The 21181-nt window shown below is 38.6% G+C and overlaps 1 protein-coding gene across 4 annotated transcripts in view; it reads right to left on the bottom strand.

Moving 5' to 3' along the window:
- The window catches only part of RBMS3 (RNA binding motif single stranded interacting protein 3), a 699814-nt gene that overhangs the window by 208987 nt on the left and 469646 nt on the right, over nucleotides 1-21181 (bottom strand). For all 4 annotated transcript variants that reach the window (XM_024743510.1, XM_024743508.1, XM_024743509.1 and 1 more), the window contains exon 5: nucleotides 9516-9673. In XM_024743510.1, the coding sequence (XP_024599278.1) occupies nucleotides 9516-9673 (158 nt within the window). The remainder of the gene's footprint in view (nucleotides 1-9515; nucleotides 9674-21181) is intronic.

Genomic DNA, 21181 nt, shown 5'->3' with positions numbered 1-21181 from the left:
TCTCAGAAATGGAGATTATACCCTGATATGATATAACAAGAAGGGCACTTCACCTGTGTGGTATTCTTTCCAGAACTTAGACATAACATGGATCCCATCATGAACTAAACATCGAAAAATGCAGACCTGGAGACATTTTCCAGGATACCTGGCTGGGACTACTCATGGAAAACAAGGAAAGTCTGAGATACTGTCAGAGACCAGAGCAAACTGATGAGAAAAACCACCAAATGCAAAATGGTACCAGGGATTGGATTCTGGAACGAAAAGAGGATATCAATGGAAAAATTGGTGAAATTCCAATGAAGTCTGGAGTTTGGTTAATAATAATGTACTGATGTCAGTTTCTTAATTCTGACAAATATGTCATGGTAATGCAAAGGGTTAACAATGGGGAAAACTGGATGTAGGGTGTACAAAACCTGTGTATTACCTTTGTAACTTTTCTGTAAAACTAAACTTATTCCAAAATAAAAAAGCTTATTTTTAAAATGATGGTACACTAAAATTATCAGGGAACTATTTTTTAAAAATATCAGTGTCTGGGCCCCAGCGCAGGAGATTCTGACTTAATTGCTTTAGCATGAAGTCTAGGCACATATTTTTGAAAGCTGCCGAGGTGATGCCAGTGTGCAGTCAGGGTTGAAAACCACTGTTCTGGAGTTCTCTGTCAGGTGCCCCAAACTGGAAACCATGGGCCAAATCCAGCCTTCACGAATGTTTTGCTTGGGCTGCAAAGAGTTTTTGAAAAATTTGAAATGGTTGTCAACATTTAGAGATTGGGAGACTTCACATGAAAAGTTGAATTTCTGATTCCTCTTGAAAGATGCGATGAAAGACGAGATAAGGTGTTTTCTGCATGGCAACTATGGTATAACAAAAATAAATTTGATCTCTGTCCTTGGTTCCTAGCACAGAACTCCTAAAACTCTGGGGATTTCCCGAGTGAAAGGAACATCTTCTGTTATTTGTAATGGATCACTTTTGACTATACCTGAGTTTCTGTTAATGAGGTGATTCAAGGTGAGACCCCTAGATAGCTTCAGAATAGGGCTGGTCACCAGAAAGACCAAAGAATTAGAGGGCTGGAGCTGTCAGGCCCACTCTTCAGTGTCTGGGGATGGGTGAGGGGCTGGAGATTTGAGTGCAACCACCAAGAGCCAATGATTTAATCAATGGCGCCTATATGATGAGACCTCCATTCAAACCACTGAACAACAGGGTTTGGAGAGCTGATGGGTAGGTGGGCACATTGATGTGCTGGGAGGGTGGGACACCTAGAGAAGGCAGAGAAGCTCTGAGCCATTCTCCCACCCCCTTCCTTACCCTATGCATCTCTTTCATTTGGCTGTTCCTGAGCTGTATCCTTTATGACATACAGGGAAATATTTAAGTGTTTTCCTGAGTTCTGTGGATAGTTCTCGTGAATTTTCAAGCCTGAGGGGTGTCAAGGGAACCCCTGAATTTGTAGTGGGTGGGGCAGAATTGTGGGTAGCCTGGTACCCCATTTGTGGTGGTGTCTGAAGTGGGGACACTCTTGTGGGACTTAGCCCTTGAACCTGTGCAGCCTGATGACAACTCTGAGTAGTTAGTGTTAAAACTGAAATGAATTGTTGGACACCCAGCTGGAGTCAGAGAACTGGATAATTAGTATGGAAAAATGACACATATTCAATGTCACAAAAGTCCACATATTTGGTGTCAGAAATGATGTCAGAAAAAAGACATCACGGCAAAGTTACTCTAGATTTGAGCAGTTGTTTTCTGTAAACAGAGCCAGTCTGCCATCATTCCAACCTACCTGTATCCATTGCCAGTCTGAAGGAGAAGGAGCGGGTGGTATTTATTGCTGACTTTGCACTGCTTTCTATTTCTACTTTTTAATAGTGGAGTCAAGAGGAAAGAAAATTAGTTCACTCATCCATGTGTGCTGATGTTTTCTGCTTAGCCCTCCCCCATACGCCTTCTCTGCTCTGCTCTATGCCCCAAAGAAGTGACCCTTCCATGGACTGTATCACCTTTGCTCTGTTACTTGATGGTTTTTATTGGTGTCACCACTGGAGGCCTGGTGGAAACAGAGAGAGATCTGGCTGGTCCTCCTCATTCTCTCTGCTTTGGCACCACGTCTGTCTGGCAAGGGTTACATCCCTCCCTGTCTACAGCGCCTCTAGGTGGCCCCTCCTCCAAGGCTCTGGGTCTCACTGGGCTCTGGGCACATGGCTTCACCTGCTGTCTGCTCTCAGGGGTAAAGGCTTCCTTCTGTGGCTCATCTCTGGGTATCTCAGCATCCCTTCATCCGTCCCCTTAACTCTGCCCACACTTCTGTAAATACTCCTCCATGCTAGCCTCTTCAGTTGGATCATTTGTGGTGAAACTATGTTTCTAGCCAGCACTTTGACGGCTACATCATAAAAGTATCAATACCCAAGGAACAAAATGATCTCTGAGGCTGTGTATTTCAAGAAAAATGTAAGAAAAAATAAGTTTACTTACACTTAGTCTGGGAACTGCTTCTTTCAGACTACCTACCTACCCCCAGCGGACATCCTTGTCTGGATGCATCATAATCTAAATCTATCTTTTAACCATAGATTAATTGTGTTCAAAGAGAATTTGGTAAAGAAATCAATTCAAAAATTAAAACTGAGATAAAGAAGGAATCAATAAGTATAATATGTTCAGGTATAGAAAAATCTCACCATTCATTGCAACTGGAACTCATTTGATCACTTTTAATCAGTCTCTTTGAGCTGTAGCCATATTTCATTCATTACTAGATATTACTATCTATTACATTTCTCTTCTTTTTTCTATAATATATCAACCTTGCCTTTTTTCTGTTTCCCAAGTATGAGGAACTGGCCCCAGCTTAGCTCTCTTTCTCTCTTTTCCTCTGCTGGGACAGCTCCTTTCCCTCTCCAGGCCCACCAGGTAGTCTCATGCTGGTTTCTTCTTATCATGTGCATCTTAGGTTAAATGCAGTCTCCTCAGAGGGCTTTCCTGTCCTTTACCTCAGACCTCTCATTTTGTCACATTCTCTATAGCACCCCTATGCTTTATTTTGTTTTCATAGCACTTTAGTTATTTGATATTAATTGTTGATACTCATTATTTACTATTTTATGTTTGATGACATACTTACTGTGTCCCCAATCCAGTAGAATGCCAGTCAATTAAAGCAGATACTTGTGTGTGTGTGTGTGTGTGTGTGTGTGTGTGTATACACCTCTCTAATTATCACATGTAGAATAATTACTGGCACATTACTAGTGCCCACATATTTACTGGGTGAACTGAATGAATGCATGGATGAATACATTTTACAGGACTTCCCTGGGCGCAGTGGTTAAGAATCTGCCTATCAATGCAGAGGACACGGGTTTGAGCCCTGGTCCGGGAAGATCCCACATGCCATGGAGCAACTAAGCCCGCGAGCCACAACTACTGAAGCCCGTGCGCCTAGAGGCCGTGCTCCGCAACAGGAGAAGTCACCACAACGAGAAGCCCGTGCACTGCAAGGAAGAGTAGCCCCTACTTGCCGTAACTAGAGAAAGCCTGCGCGCAGCAACAAAGACCCAATGCAGTCAAAAATAAATAAATAAATAAACAAACAAATAAGTAAATAAATAAAATCAAGATGTCAGTACTCTGTAATGACCTATATGGGAAAAGAATCTAAAAAGGAATAGATATATTTATATGTATAACTGATTCACATTGCTGTACATCTGAAACTAACACAACATTGTAAATCAACTATACTCCAATAAAAATTTAAAAAAATATATACATTTTACATATAAGGAAGGGAGGCTAAAAGAGTTTAAGTAACTAGTCCAAGAACACAGATAGGAAGAACAGAACTAAGATGAAAACTAAGTTATTTCTGACCATAAAGCCATATTTATAACCATACGGATACAGATGGATGTTAGGTTGGTCCAATTCATAGAAAGCAGAGCATGTATGAAAGATATTAAATAAAAGAGGCTCACATGTGCCCTCCAAATGATATTTCGAAGTCTTTCTCTTTATTGGCGGGAAGCCAACAACCTACCTGAAATCCCCACAGCCTTCAGGGCCCAAGAGTCCCTGTCATGGTTTGTACTTAGGGCAAGCACAGGGTAAAGAGATCTTACAGACCCTGAGCACAGGGAATGGCCTCTATTTCCAATTGCAAGGTAACAAAGTTCTCCAATTTCAGTTTCACAAGGATAAATAATATTCAGAACTCTCCTCCCATCCCACGGAGGGCTGACTTTGGAATAACACCATTCCAATTTCAAAATAATAGAACAATAAACTGTATGTTTTTTCTCCTTTTCTAAGTTTTTATAAAAGCATGTATACAGAAAGATTGAAGACCAGGGGATTTCAGAATAATAGATTATTCAATGCAATTTAATTCATTTGTTTGTTTGGTTGACAGGTTGGTTGGTTTGTTTGGGTTTTGAAAACCAGGGCTCCTAATACACGGAAAAGAAAGTAGAGTGATCTGCCTTCTCTAGCCATGACCATGACTTTCTGATGTTAAAAGACAGAAAGACAAACAGACAACATAAAGAAACGATGAAGATAAACACATAAAACAAGAATAAAGATAAAGAAGCTACAGGGTAGACCAGGGGTTTTCTCTTTAGTGGATCACATCTGCTGGCAATTGAGAGAGGAATTAAAATTACTAAAAGGAATAACAGTCCACCTTCTTTTCAATCTCAGCAAACACAGTTGTAACCTGTTTCTGTGCAAACACAGCTGTAGTTTGGTGGTTACTAATCACTAAGTTTATTTACATTTTAGAGATTTTCTTTGCTCACATTTGATTTCCTAGTTCCATGCATTTGAGACAGTAATGGCAAATGAATTGCCAAAACATCAAGGGAGAAATATTAACACAACATTTCTTAAAGATGGATTTAAGGTAGATATGAATCGAAACACATTCCAAACAATAAAATCACATTTAGATAGGCTTGATGGTCATTTTAAAGCATCATATAGTTGCCTACAAAGAAAGTATTGGCATTTGCCTTATAATTTTAAAATTTTCTATATTTTCTTTATGCTTATTCTGAATCTGAGTTCTCTTTCTATTTCGGGAGGTGGGAGAAGATAGGCAGCAAGAAATGTCAGGCAGTGGAAAGTAAAGAATAAAATTGTAACGATATTTAAAGTAATTAAAAGAAAATACAAAAATAATATTTTAATTAATTTTTAATAATCAGCCTGATATTTGTCTTCCTGTAACTGTGATTAATTTTTTTACTTAGTGAAAAGAAAGAAGCACTGAAATGATTTATTTGGAAAACTTGCCCATTTGGTAGGGAGTGGTAGAACACTGCCCAGATGTTAAAAGTCATTCAAACAAAACTCCATGAGAATCAAATTAAGAGTACTGAAGAGAGGTGAAAAAAACTACAGAATACAAAGGTCTCTGTGCTCAGCGGTCTCTCACGCCCTTTAGCTCACCAGGGGACAGTAAATGCATTGCTTAAAGAGGTTCTATGTTCCCAGATGTTGAAGCTGGAGTAATTGTGAACGCTTACCCTCATCCCTTCTCCACTTTGGGTCATTCTTTACCGGCCTCTCATAACACTCGTTCAATGTGATTTTTGTTAGACAAACGGTCTTATGTTTCTGGGAATGGGAAATGGATAACGTGAACATGCAGTCCTGTCCCTCCAGACTCAGGCTGATTTATGCTCTGATCCTCATGCTGGAAGGCAAGGTAGTCTGTTGGCATCCGCGAGCTCTGCAGTAGTGGGTCTGACTGTCAGCATTCCCACCATAAACTTTTGTTTTTCAGGGTTTATGACTTGGCTATAAAATGCTGCCTGCAGGGGGGTGGATCTTACAAAACTGTTTTATGTTACGAGAGGAAAAAAATAATAATAAAATAAAACGAAAGTCTGTAATTTCAGACACCATCTAGTGCTTCTGGAACGTTAAAAAGCCTGTAATTGTGCTGTCTCTGCACCCTACTGGCATTCAAATCAATGCTTTGAAGTTCAGTGGTTTAAATATAAAACGAAGATACCACCTTTACTTTGAAGAGGTGATTTTCAAAGAAGATGAATATAGCTTACAAGTAAAATAATAATGGAGGTTTTCTTTTGAGTCAAAGGAATTTCAGGATCTCTTGCACATGAACCAAGAACCACACCGGGGATTTTGTCCCAAGATGGCAGTGCAGAAAGACCCTGAGCTCACCTCCTCTCACGAGCACACCAAAATTACAACTATTTACAGAACAACTATCAATGAAAAAGACTAACTTAACAGAAAAGATCTTCCACAACTAAAGATATATCATTATTTGTTTGGTTATAGCCCTTGTGATCTTGAGAACATGGGCTTATGTTCACCTATACCCGAACCTATAAGTGGGTTCTCCTGCTTATCTTCTGTGAGATATTGTACAGGATTTTAAACTTCTTTTGCCTTCATTTTTTCTATAATTGTAAAATGTGAATATAATAATATAACAAAAACAATAATAATTAACTCAAAAAGCCAAAAAGAAAAAAAAAGGAGGAACCACAATGAGACAGGTAGGAGGGGCAGAGTCATGGTATAGTCAAGACCTGTGCCCCCCCACCGCCAACCCCAGTGTGTGAATCACTAAGGGGAGGATAATTACAACTGTAGAGGTTCTCCCCAAGGAGCAAGGGGTCTGAAACCCACATCAGACTCCCCAGGCTGGAGGTCCTACACTGGGAAGACGAGCCCCTAGAACGTTTGGCTTTGAAGGCCAGTGGGGTTTACTTTCAGGAGACCCAGAGGGCTGTCGGAAATAGAGACTCTACTCTTAAAGGAAGCACACAAAATTTCACACACTCCGTGAACGAGGGCAGAAGCAGTAATTTGAAAGAAGCCTGAGTCAGACCCACCTGCTAATCTTGGAGAGTCTCCTGGAGAGACAGGAGGCAACTGGGACTCCCCCTGGGGACAGAGATGCTGGCAGCAGTCATTTCTGGGAGCTCGTTCTGCCATAATAACACTGGTGCCGGAAAGTGCCATCGTGGAATCCTCCCTCTAGTTTATTAGCCTCAGGACCCAGCTCCATCCCCACCCACCAGTCTGTTGGCACCAGTACTGGGACAGGCAAGAATGTGGAGAAAAGGGAACTCTTGTACACTATTGTGGGCATATAAATTAGTGCAGCCACTGTGGAAAAGAGAATGGAGAGTCCTCAAAAAACTAAAAAGAGAAATACCATGTGTTTTAGCAATTCCACTAGTGTATATATCAGAAGAAAACGAAAACATTAATTCAAAAAGATACATGCACCCCAATGTTCATAGCAGCATTGTTTACAATAGCCAAGACATGGAAACAACCTATGTGTCTATCAACAGATGAATGAATAAAGAAGTTGTGTATATATGTTGTTTTTTTTATATTACATTCATTAATTTTTGTTTTGTTTTGTTTTGTTTTTTTTGCAGTACGCAGGCCCTCTCACTGTTGTGGCCTCTCCTGTTGCGGAGCACAGGCTCCGGACGTGCAGGCTCAGCGGCCATGGCTCACGGGCCCAACCGCTCCGCGGCATGTGGGATCTTCCTGGACCGGGGCACGAACCCGTGTCCCCTGCATTGGCAGGCGGACTCTCAACCACTGTGCCACCAGGGAAGCCCACATTCATTAATTTTTTTATTGAAGTATAGTTGATTTACAATGTTGTACCAATCTCTGCTGTAGAGCAAAGTGACTCAGTTTTACATATATATATTGATACATTCTTTTTTTTAATATTCTTTTCCATTATGGTTTATCCCAGGAGATTGGATTATAAATTGTGTGTATATATAATGGGTGGATCCTAATCGAATCTGACTGACGCCCTTTTAAGAAGAGATTAGGAGCAAACACAAAGGGCAGACCATGTGAAGATATGGGAAAAGAAGGCCATCTACAAGACACAGAGAGGACACCAAACCTACTGCCACCTTGATCTTGGACTTCTAGCCTCTAGAATTGGGAGAAAATAAATGTCTGTTGTTTAAAGCCACCCCGTCTGTTGAATTCTGTTATGGTAGCCTGAGCAAACTAATATATCCATACTTTGTACCAAAAATCTTTTGTTTAAAAAACAAAGAACAAAACATAGATCTTCTTAGAAAATGTGTTCTCTTGATGAATCTGAAACATGTTCCTTTCTCAGCAGGAGCATAAATGAAGGAGAAACTAATTTGTTAGAGAGGTTTTGCGGGGCAGGAGGTGGGTGCTGAGCCAAAGGTGTGTGCACGCAGTGTGAAGTGGAGCATGACAGGCATTTAGTGCCTTCTGCACTGGCTAGGCCTCCAATAGCCGGCTGGAGAGACCCAGGTGTTGCAATTAGCTCTGCCTTGACCATGACAATCAACAGTTAACAATGTTCTGAAAACTTGAATGCCTCATGCATGCATTCAAGTCTGGGAGATGTTTTTCATTCTGCTGACTTCTCTTCAAATCTTCAGACCTGTATCCTGCATACGTCTCCCGGTCTAGTATGTGTAGAACATTGTGGGGAATAAGAAGAATTTTAAGACATGGTCCATGACCTCAAGGAAGTCAAGTTAGAGATCAGTTGATCAATGCATTTTCATATCTTTCCAAGTGGGTTCACGGAGGTTGGTTTGGGATGGTTTTTCCAATGATGGCAGGGTTCCCCATAGGGGGAAACACCTGCCTGCAAGGGGCTGCCTTCCAGATGACATTAACATCCATCCATTCATTCATGTTGAGTCCGCTCAAGACCTCAAGACGCATAAACACACCCAACCGTGGAGACACAGCTTTTCCTTTTCTTCTTTGTTATTGAGCAGTTTCGGTTTCCCTGTAGTTTCCTTAACTTTGTTTCTTCATGAAAGCACAGCAGGTACCACCATTTTAACTCCATTCCTGGCTGAGATCCTCTTTTGTAAACATTCTCTTAAAGTTAAAAAGAAAACTACTCATCTTTTTCCAACAATGAGAAAAGTGCAATTTGTTCTTTTCTGTTTTGTTTAAAACATCAAAAACACACAGTCAGGGCCTCTTAAATGCAAATGCCCTCTTCACCTCCCCTTAAATTTCTGAGTTCCTTGAGACTACCCAACAGTTCCTGTTTCTCGAAATCTTTCCTCTCTTCTCTCTTCCCCTGACTGAGAAATTCTACCATCTTGCTCTTTAGAAATCAATGCTGAAACATGTGGATGCTTTGTTCACCCCATGGGGTCTTTAGCTCTGGGGTGCTGGGCATTTATTATCCCTAGTAGAAACTGACGGCATCTGATTTTGTTGATCTACAGGCATAGAGAGGACTGGGAAGGGGTTATGCATACCATTATGACTTGAGACAGATATAAACATTCTATGTACAGATTTTAGCAAGAACAACATATTTCTAGTTACATTGGAATTCTCTGACTCAAAGCAAAGATACAGTCAGTTTGATAAGCTACTTTTCTTTGAATATTCTATATTCCAGCACTCTTGTAGTGCTAGAAAGGGATGGAATTAAAGGGAATACAAGGAAAGAGCAGGTGTTTTACCTGGCAAAGCCAACGCCTCTGCTGACTCCATTAGCATCTCTTAGTATCCTTGTGGAAATGACATGTCCAAATGGTTTCAGCATAGTCTCAAGCTCCTGTTCATCCATAGAAATGGGGAGATTTGAGATATATAGGTTTGTTGGGTCTTGCTCTTGTTGCTAAGGGAAAAAAGAAACACATGCAGTAAGTTCTGAATATTGAGAAACATTGCAGAAATTTATACATTTTGCTTACACTGCCATCTAGATTCCAATCTCTAGCATGCTCTTGGAAGTTCTTTCAGTAAGGGTGGTATTTCTTTTCACTGAATTCCTTCTTGCCAGAATGCTTCTCATAGAAGCAATGTCATCAGTGAAAATCAAACTTTCTGTCTAGCCTTCCTTAGAAAAGTCTAATAAACTTTTATTGCAGTTGAACTAAGGTAGGTATGTATATTCTATGACCATAACTAGTGGTTCTATTACCACTCTAACTACTGTCACCACTAGTTACTAATGTTGCATTTAGTGAGTGTTCATAACATGCTAGGCATTGCTTTAAACACTTGATATACATTATTTCATTCAATATTTCCAGTACATATAATTGTTACTACTTTACAGTGGACAAAATTGATCCCTAACTTGGTCTAAGTTATACAGCTCTTAAGTGTCAAAGTCAGGGCTAAAACCTGGGGGTATCACCAAAGTCCATGGGCTTCCCTGTCTTTCTATAGTGCCTTCCACTGCACCAATGGGGAGAAAAGAAGTGTCCTAGGACAGCATTTATCATCAGCCTCAGCATCAATGGGGAACTTTCTAGAAATGCAAATTCTTAGGCCCCACCTTGGAATCAGAAACTTGAGAGTGGGCCAAGTGATCTGTGTTTTGACAAGCCCTCCAGGTGAGTATGATGACCGCTCAAGTTTGGCAATCACTTCCATAGACCACAGTTAAATATTTATATGTGAATGAGATTATGAAGCAGTAGTGCTTAAATAAGCTTTGCTTAATAGAATGGGAAATCAAACAACAACTGCTAGCATTATTTCTAAGTGTGTGAATATCTTCTATTTCACACAATGAATTAATAAGTTGGAACTTAGTTGTACGCATGTCTCAAAGCACAGACAAAAGCCTGACATGATTGATCATTAATATCAAAATAGATCCCATATTTAAATGAACTATTATATTTTAACAAACACAACAACTTTAACTTCAAGAAGAAACATGATTAAATTGGAAAAAGCAACTCTGAAGTCTATAGGAAATGACATTATATAATAGTAAAATATCTTTTGTGCAGAGATGATATATACTGTAGCAAATTTGAGGTTTTAAGCAAAACGAAAAATACAATAAACAAAATTCCAAATATTATTACAGATCAAGAAATAGTTTTGGCATGAAACTAAGCTCCATTACTTTTAATAACTCTAAATATTCAGACAGGCCATAATATTTTTATTAAGCTTTGAGATGAATAAGATCTATTATTAGGTTCTTTTTGAAACATAGTTTAGTTTTCAAACTTTTTGATCACCATGAAAAACAGTGCAAATAAACAGGTAATCAATCAGGAAAAGATAACAGCTTTAGTATTTGGGAATAGTGTATATGTAGAAACTGTACAACTGTAGTCTCTCTCTCTCTCTCTCTCTCTCTTTCACACACACACACACACACACACACACACACACATCCTGCTAATTAATGGCATGATCCTAGAGAGAAAACAGAGATGATATTATTTTTTTCCTAAGTGGACATGATCCCCCGCCCAAATGCTGGGGTGATGAAAAAAGAAAAAAAAACCTAAAAGAAAAAAAAAGTGGTGTTTCAGATACATAATAACAAACCTATGTATATATGACTTTTGACTTTATATTATTTTACTACTCATCCTTTAATTTTAATCTTCACATCATCATTCCAAAGGTAGCTAGGCAAATATCATCATACTTATTGGATAATGAGGAAATGGAGGCATGAAAAATTCATCATCTCACCCGAGGACAATCCAATAATTAGTGACAGGGTTCAAATTAAATTTAGTCAGATTTTCTATCTTCCATCTCAGTGTATTTTTCCAGCAGGCCAAAGTTTCCAAAGTTTCAATCATTCACATATCATCTTAGAAAATTTGCCAGCCATGTACTATAAGTTTATTTACTTAAAAGGTTTCTTTTGCATTAATTAATTTTTATTTATTTTGGCTATGTTGGGTCTTTGTTGCTGCATGCAGGTTTTCTCTAGTTGCAGCGAGTGGGGGCTACTCTTCGTTGTGGTGTATGGGCTTCTCAACGTGGTGGCTTCTCTTGTTGCGGAGCATGGGCTGTAGGTGGGCGGGCTTCAGTAGTTGTGGTGTGTGGGCTCTAGAGCACAGGATCAGTAGTTCTGCTGAGTACATGGGCTTAGTTGCTCCATGGCATGTGGGGTCTTCCCGGACCAGTGATCTAACTGTGTCCCCTGCACTGGCAGGCGGATTTTTAACCACTGTGCCACCAGGGAAGTCCTCAAAAGTTTTCTTTAAATCAAAATATCTTTGGGCCTAAGTAAATCCATTGAAAAAGATAACAGTATGTTGCTACCATAGCTAAAAAGCCAGTATCACTTGGCATAAGTAGGTTACTATCAAAATTGGCAACAAATTCACATGATTAAATTATATTAGATACTGTTTGTTCACAGAAGATTGTGACCTTGGTGGTTGACTCTCTCTTAGTAACAAATGAGATTCATAATTAAGAGAGGTATTAAGCACACTAGGACCAGACAGAGTCTTTTTCCTGTGAAGAATCAGAATTGAGAAAGAGTTGAGAGAAGAAAAACTTTCCTATGATGTGATTTCTGGAGCTTATACCCTAGATCAACTCAAGTTCCCGTGGGAGTTCCTGCTTAACCCAGAGAGTGGGCTGCAGAACATGGCAGTCCCATGAATGGGTTGGCATTTGCCCAACATTCTGTATACCTTCATCCTTAATGAGGCTAAACAACCATAAGCAACTAATCCCACTAGTGAAGCATAGTGTACAGATCTAAGTAGCAGTACACCAGTGTATCCTGATTCAAATCCATTTCCAAATTCCGCAAGTATAGGATGCACTGCAACTTCTCAAAATGGTGTGTAATTAACATACGGAGCTTAATACACAAGAGATTGCCCGGTAGCTATTTTCTGAATCCAAATTCAAACAGCAAGGCCAACTCCTTAATCTGTATTCACAGAGACAGTACAGAATTGGAGAGTGTCATTCCTTAGTTTGTATTTACAGGAAGAATACAGCATTTGGGCAGTGTTATTCATTAAGTAATTCTCTCCTTTGAAATACAATATAAGTCTTGAACATATTCGTTGATGACAACAGAATTTAACTTCTGCATAGAATGAACTTTAAAATAATATATGCATTTATATTTTTATTTTCAGTTTTATATTTATGTACCACATTTATGTAAATAGATGGGCTCTTTCAAAAGGTTCTTTGGCACTATGAACCTAAAAGAATGTGCCTTTTAAATCTGCAGAAAAATAACTCATGTGATACCTGCAATCTAGAATCTTTTTGAAATCTTTTTGTTTTTTAACTTAAATTTTCATGATCATTTAGCTCCAGAATGGACCTAAAGGAGCATCTTGTCCAATCTGATATTTAACAGATGGGAAAAACAAAAACGAAAACAAGCTAAAATAGTGCTTATGACTTACTCAAGGCCACTCAGCTAAATAGTAACAGGCTAGAGATAGAACCCATATCCTTTCATACCTGATCCAATGTTCTTCCCTGTTCTTAACACTGCCTTTCCTCCTAAACATCAATGAATAACAGATGGCAAATTGTGGTTCAAAGGAATATTTGCACATACAAGAATAAATATCTCTGAATCCCTTATTTTATTCACTTTTGCTTATTCATGAAGTAGCTTTAGTTACAGAGGTAAGGCTACAAAAAAAAAGGATTTCTAGCCTTAGTCAGCATTTCACACATCATCAACTGAGTGAATACTCTGCAGTGTATGCTAGTCTGTAAAAGTATATGACTACAATTCATACATCTATTACATTTAATTGACCATCTCACCATAAGTAACTCCTCCATTTTGCTCTGTTTCTGTATCTTTTCATCTGTATGGGGATTTCTTGATCTACTATTTAGTTTTGTCAAAAGATTGTGAAAAAATTAGAATGGTACCCTCTCCATCGTTAATGGGAGCAGAGACCTTGTCATTTTACGTAAGAATATAAAAATTCTTTTTCCTGAAATGACTTCATTTTTCTCAGATTTTTAGTGTTAGGTTTATTGGTACTCATTTGCTTTATTACAGTTGAAGACAATGTCAGAACATTTCAAGGAAGCTTAGCAAATGAATACAAATGGAGGGCAAAATTATTGCTCATATATAGATCAAAGGTTATGTCTGGGGCTGTGTTTTTTGGATACACATTATGACTATTATATATACATGATTCTGGAAAAGGTAACTACCTTTGAAGAAGATTTCAACACTCAATCTGACAACACTCATGCTTGATGAAATTATATTTAAATATTCAGGAAGTAGTTATTGGCATTAGGAATTTTAGAGCAATGTTTCTCAAGCCACCTGTGGTGGGGACCATTTTTATTTCCAATCTGTCACAAACCAACATTTGCAAAATATTTACATTTTTCAAAGTTAATAGAAAAAATTAAGAGACATACAAAATGCAAGTTGCAAGTTTTTATTACTACATTAAACAAACCAAAATTACATTTGGATTAAATGTCATGCTAATGTGAACTTGTTATAAAAGGTTTTAAATGCTTACTCTCTATTTCTGTATGTATTTCCTTGTGAACAAGTACCATTTGGTGGACCAAATTTTAACACTGTTTTAGGGGACTAGTTCCTATTTTTTTCCACGATAATATATTACACTATGGGTCTTTCTAAGTTATTAGTTTTTGCCTACTTTACATACTATCAAGTTTTTATTAAATCACAAAATTATGTGTAATCAATTTACAGTCACTTTTAACTGTTAGGTGGACAAAGCTGTCTCAAGATGAATTGTCCTGAGCAGTGGTGACAAAATATCCTGAAATATCCTGAAGATGTTTGTAACAACTCTAAAGCAACCTCGTGACTGTAATACTTTAAAAACAAATTGAAGGGGATGTTCATATAGACTGAAGATAATAATATTTCCTTACATGCAGCAGAGTTTTACAGCACTTAAGGTGTTTCAGGGACATTTATTTTATTTTGTATGGCCCTTTATAATAACTCTAGGCAGTAGATAGGGCAAGAGCTATAAACCCCCCTCTACCAATGAGAAGATTGGTTCTAAGATCTTAAGAGGGATACAAAAATCCCATGGCAAGTAAGTGAATAAATGACATCAGAAGTGATATTTTTTGACTCTTGACCCTTTCTACTACAATACGCCAACTCTGGGGATTGCCTATAAATACTGCCAGTCCAGGGATATCACCAGTAGAAAGAAAAATCAATGGGGAGACAAAAGCACAATTGTTTTTTAATGGGATAGCCTATTTTAAATGCTGTAGCAATTTAAAAATTAATAATAAAAAAAATAAAAAATAATAAACAATAATAAAAATGAAATGTTTTACTTCTCCCCCAAAACAGAAGCAGGGAGTTGGAGCCTCCTGCATTAAGAAGCTACCCTAAAGGCATGGGAGGTTTTAGAATTAGTTGAACACTAACTTTGTACACAGATGCTCTTACTCTTCTAGTAACATCAACACACACCCCTTACTGGTTGTTTCTCTGGAGAACCCTAACTAATACAGTGTGTTAATTTTTTTCAAATCTGTTTTGCCATAAATATATAAGGGCATATGCTCAGCTCTGACCTTCACAGTTGGACCTCTGTGTTCCCTAGCTACAAAGTCACGGCCTTGGACCGGGTAAAGAGGGAGAGCCAGAGCCTTCCCTTATGATGGGGGCTCTAGAAGCATTCATTTGAGGTAATACATTAAAGACCATTAGAGGGAAAATAAAGAAAGACTGCCAAGAGGTAGGCTTTCACCCCTAAATGGTGCCCAACAAGTGTGTCCTCTGTCTTACTGGCTAAGCAATGAAGGGGGTGTCCTCTGTTTTCAACTGTCTTCTCCCTCCGCTAAAAGCAAGAAGGTGATTTCTCTTCCCCTGATTTCACATACTGATGGAGTCAGAGGAGAGCCTCTACCAGTTTTTCCTCCCACGGCACCAATAAGAACAATTTCCCTAAAATAATAACCAATAAGAACAACTTCCCTAAGGAACACATGTTTTAAAAGAAGGATTTCATTGTTTCAGACTCCATGTAAGCACAGCATTGGCAACTGGCATTCTCATCCCCAAGTTTAATCAGGGAGGGTGCGGTTAATTCTGTATAACACACTCAGCAAAGAAAGAGAAACTGTTTCTAGTGCTCAGGACAACCTGAACACTGGGTTGTGTATGTTATTCTTTAAGGCAGGGCTGGCTTAAAGCAGCCCTTGGGTTGAGATGAGCAGTGAAGTGTTATGAGCCCCTTGAGTCTCCATGACTGAATTAGAGTTACCTGTGGTCCTGGGCCAGGTGGCCAGGTGGGATCCTGGCTCTCCTTGACTTCTCCCTCCATATGACCTCATGAGCTCAGCCCAGTATCACCTGATGGGATGGTTTCTCCTGTGAGAAAATGCTAAATTAACATTTTACAATATTGAGATCTCTCTATAGTTTTATCGTAATGTACTGCTATATCACAAAGACATATGGTTTTGTACTCAGGGTCCTGATGGTCAAAAGTGTGAACAGGAAACAAAACTATAGAGAAACAAACTCAATATTGTAAACAAATCTCATCCCCTTTCCTCAGTCTCATTCACCTCTCTGAAGGGGGTCACCCTGCCATGAGCTCTGGGATACAAAGTTGTCACTTGGTTCGTTGACAATGACCGTAATTCTCCCTCAAACAACTGGAATTCTGGAAACGGCATGAACATGGCCATACATTTGCTATGGCACCCTATTAACTTCTTCTGGAATAATCATCACAACACATACAAAGACAGAACAGATGCAAACCATTTCCGTGTCTTCTGCCCAGAATATGACAGCATAGACTTGCCGAGGCTCACAGGCATATTGGGAACACACACAAATGTGTCACTGAGCGAGGTATAAAGATATTAGGGACAAAGAATTCCACTCAAGGGCAACCATTCCCATTGTGTTCTATGTCAATGATACCCCAGAGCCCAGCACCAATGGTAACTCCTGGAGTTGTGCAATAGAACTTGGGTGGCAAACACTATGTCCCTTGGGAGTAGGACAGCCTGATAAAATACAGGACATCCTGTTAAATTTGAATCTCTGTGTGAAACCACAAGAAATTTTTTAGTATAAGTGTAATAGCGAAGAACAAATCAGACTCCATATTGGATCTGTTTCTTTTACTTTGACCTTTGTATGCTATTGCTTTTGCTACAAGTTAAAAATGTTACCTGTAGCCTGATATATACGGGATAGTCCATTCTTAAGGTTCTGGCCTTTAAAGTTATAATACTTTCCATTCATACAGAGATAAAAAGTTGCAGAACAGAGAATTACCTTTGTTTTACTGGAGGTTTACAGGAATATCATGACCAGATCAACTTTAATAGCAGCAAGAGCAAAAGATTCCGGCACCAAGAGGTTTGCAACAACCAACCACACCCTCTCCCCTTTTAGTATAAAAGAAGCCTGAACTCTAACTCAGGGATGGTTTTTTGGACACAAGTGCACCGTCTTCTCAGTCCTCTGACTTTCCAAATAAAGTCACTATTCTCTGCTCCAACAACTCATCTCGATTTATTGGCCTGTCCTGAGGTGAGCAGTACAAGCTTGGACTTGGTAACATAAGTATGTCCCAAATATTGCACGGGACATAGTCGTACTAAAATATTCATTGCTACATAGGATTAATATTATTATCAAGTCATATAACTTACTTGTTGTTATATAGGACTCATTATTAGCACTGTATGGCACAATATTACCTAATATTTATTTTAAGCTTACTGTGTGCCACACACAAGGCTTTAAAATTATTTAAATTCATTATGGGTCTATTCCTTAAAACAGCCCTTGAGATAGATATGGTTAATGTCCTTATTTTACATGTGACAAAGCTGAGGTTATAAGAAGATATGCAATCGTCCGAGGTCACACAGCTGTTAAATCCAATGAGAATTCAAATCCCGATCTATTTGATTCGGAGACCTGAGATTTCAACATAACACAGTGTGTTTAATGGCTGGCTCACAACGTTTTCTGATAGATCAATGGGAAGGAGCCAGCAGTGGCTGGATTCCTACAGGTGTTCAGCGTGTAAACCTACTTGGAAGCACAATTCACCTTTCAAAGAATGGAAATCCCTTCATCCTACTGAGGGAATGAGTTCACAAAAGACCCAAAGTTAAGTTTTGTTTTCAAGGCTGGCACAAGAAAAATTTCTCAAGTTGCTAAGAAAAACACACCTGGCTAGTTTTCCTCTAACCTCTATTACATATGGATACATTGAAAACGTATATGCTGCATATACAGAAAGTGAAAAATTACAGCTTTATACATGAAGTTGCATTGCTGTTTTGCTTAAACCCACTTTTATTCCTAAATTGTCCAATGTCAATTTCACAGGAAACTGGCTTTGTAAAGCCATGTATATTTCACGTGGAATAGGGAAAGAGGACACAGTCAGCTCTACACCAGCAACATTTTTTAGAAAACAAATTCAGCTATACATTTAAATCCTGTCAGTCTAAGTGAAGGATGGCATATCCTAGGCTTATTTAATCCTAGCCTTTCTGAAAAGAGCTGGAAAAGGCTGCAGAACATGTGGTGGCCTACAATCCTTAACATTAGCTTGGAGAAAATGTATGTGTGTGTGTGTTTGTGCATGTGTGTTTGATTACCACCATGAAAACTGATCTATCAATGCAGGAATGAAGCAGGTGGGAGAAGGAAGCCAACTGGGTGCTACCAGTTTGCTTCACTTCTTGCATTTCTGGTATTAACATCATGACCTTGGTAGAGAAATAGCAAACAAGAGGTGCACAGTAGGTTGTAGATGTTCAAATGAGATAAACCACTTTACCTTTGAAAAGCATAACTTCCATCATCAATGCCAGCTTTTATTTGGCATATATATTAATTGCGATTTTCTTAAAACTCACCAGTAGGAAAGAGATGAGTTTTATTCTTAACGTGACTCAACATCGAGTTAAATTATGTCACCAGGACTTCCTGGAAGACAGATGAGAAAAGCATGCATGCATCTCCATTTTCCCCCAGTTCTGTTTACAGGAGTCCTGGGCTCTTTGCCAGCACACCTGAGCAACTGGAGGCCCACAGGGTCACAATACGGATCCCAGTCAAAGCCACTTGTGGATTTACATATCTTGACTCAAGCTACTTTACTAAATGGATCATCCTCTTATTTTTTATACTACTGACCATTCATTCACTCACTCATCAAACATTTAATCCTCTAGTATATACCAGCCACTGAGCTAAATCCTGACAACAGAGACATGATGGGCCATGATTCTCACCTGCCACAGAGAGTTCGGCCTCGTGGCTAGTTTACAGCTAAATTTCACCAATAAAAGCTATTTCTCATTAGCAAACACATTAGTGCAGGCAAGGATGTAGACATCGGCCTCCTATGCTCTTACTGTCCATAACTTGAAATTCTATTTTCTTCAGTGTGGTGATTAGACAGTCTAAATTATTTCTAAATGGTGTCTCAGCTATGTCATGAACACAAAAATTAATTCTTGAAATATATAACCCCCTAGGATATATTAAGCCTTAAGACAACCAAAATTTTCAATGTGGGTTCAACTATTTATATATTTCAATTTTAACAAAAAGAAAAACAAATTTATTTATAAACCTCCAGAAAATGTTGGGTAGGAATAATCTGTAAAAGATAGTGACATGGTGACTCTGGCATTTACCAGTTCTATGACATTAACTAGCTATCATTTCTCAGCAAATTTCCTGAACTGTAAAGGGGAAATACTACTAATTACTTCAGAGTTATTATGAGAATTGAATGACACAATATACTAAAAATTTAGTGGAGTTCCAGACACATAGGAGAAGCTCAGTAACTCATTATCCTTTCTATAATTATGAGTAATTATAGAAATAAAGAAATTTAGGACATTGTAGAAGGACAGTTACTAACTAAATGTAAGTCATGTTCATAAAAGAGCAATTACTGCTATTTATTTATTTATTTTAGATTTTTAAATGTGGACCATTTTTAAAGTCTTTATTGAATTTGTTACAATATTGCTTCTGTTTTATGTTTTTGTGTTTTTTTGGCCCCGAGGCATATGGGATCTTAGCTCCCTGACGAGGGATCGAACCTGCACCTCCTACATTGTATGGCCAAGTCTTAACCACTGGACTGCCAGGGAAGTCCTGATTATTGCTATTTAGAATCTGTCCCATTGCATTCCTCATAGGTGCAAACTTACTAGATACTATATTAAATTACATGGAGGTGGACATATTAAACTGATGATAAGATCCTTAAAATGTGGCCATTGGATCAGCAAGGAGAATCTAGAAATATATTGCAGGGGGGAAATCTAGAAATATATTGCAGAGCACTGTTCCTGTCATTTATGAGCTAAAAAGATTAATGATTTATTACTAGGCTCATTAATCAAAACTGTGGCTGTTTTTTTTTTTTTTGTAAGGAGCAATCCCATGGTTGAAGTCAATTAGCCCACCAAAGCTATTACACCAAAGAAGTTGCAGTGTTATTCAGACTTCCCCAGGAGTATTTAGAGTATAAAATAAATGCTATTATTCAGAAGATACCAAATTGCTAAGCTCCTTAAATTCATACAATTGGGAACCTGCAGTATATTAACATGCTGAAACTCATTAAGCCTCTTTTTCCCCCAGCTTTAGAGTCCTGGCATTCTCAGCACAGTTAAGAACAATAACGTGCTCCAGGCTTCCAAGGAGAAAGTGACTTGTGCTCCTCCAGCCCCACTTCAATGAATCACTGAGGCAGAACTGTCACCCACCCTTTGAGGCAGTGGCTGCTTCTGCTGGATGACCCTAACACCTGAATAGGACTGCAAAGTTAGCTCATACGGTGCGTACAAGAGGACAGAAAAGAGTAGCAAGTTTATGGCCACCATTTATCTTTACTTTCTCAGAGCTCTCTTTAAAACATTCTGGAATAAATATTCAAAATGTTAGGATTTAACCCATAAAATAAGAATCTATGAGACTCTTTTTTTAATTGAAGTATAGTTGATTTACAATGTTGTGTTAGTTTCAGGTGTAGAGCAAAGTGATTCAGATATATATAACAGTTAGGGTTAGGGTTAGGGATACACACACACACACACACACACACACAAATATTCTTTTTCAGATTCTTTTCCTATGTAGGTTATTACAGAGTACTGAGTAGAGTCCCCTGTGCTATACAGTAGGTCATTATTGGTTATCTATTTTATATCTAGTAGTGTGTATCTGTTAATCCCAGACTCCCAATTTATCCCTCCCTCTTTCCCCTTTGTTAACCATAAGTTTGTTTTCTGTGTCTGTGGGTCTATTTCTGTTTTGGATATAAGTTCATTTGCATCATTTTTTTTTAGATTCCACATATAAGCAGTATCATATGATACTTGTCTTTCT

The sequence above is a fragment of the Neophocaena asiaeorientalis genome, unplaced genomic scaffold (assembly GCF_003031525.2).
Source record: "Neophocaena asiaeorientalis asiaeorientalis breed wild unplaced genomic scaffold, Neophocaena_asiaeorientalis_V1.1 scaffold332, whole genome shotgun sequence".
Classification (NCBI taxonomy): domain Eukaryota; kingdom Metazoa; phylum Chordata; class Mammalia; order Artiodactyla; family Phocoenidae; genus Neophocaena; species Neophocaena asiaeorientalis.
Note: the sequence above shows the minus strand (reverse complement) of the source record. Positions and strands in the feature narration are given on the sequence as shown.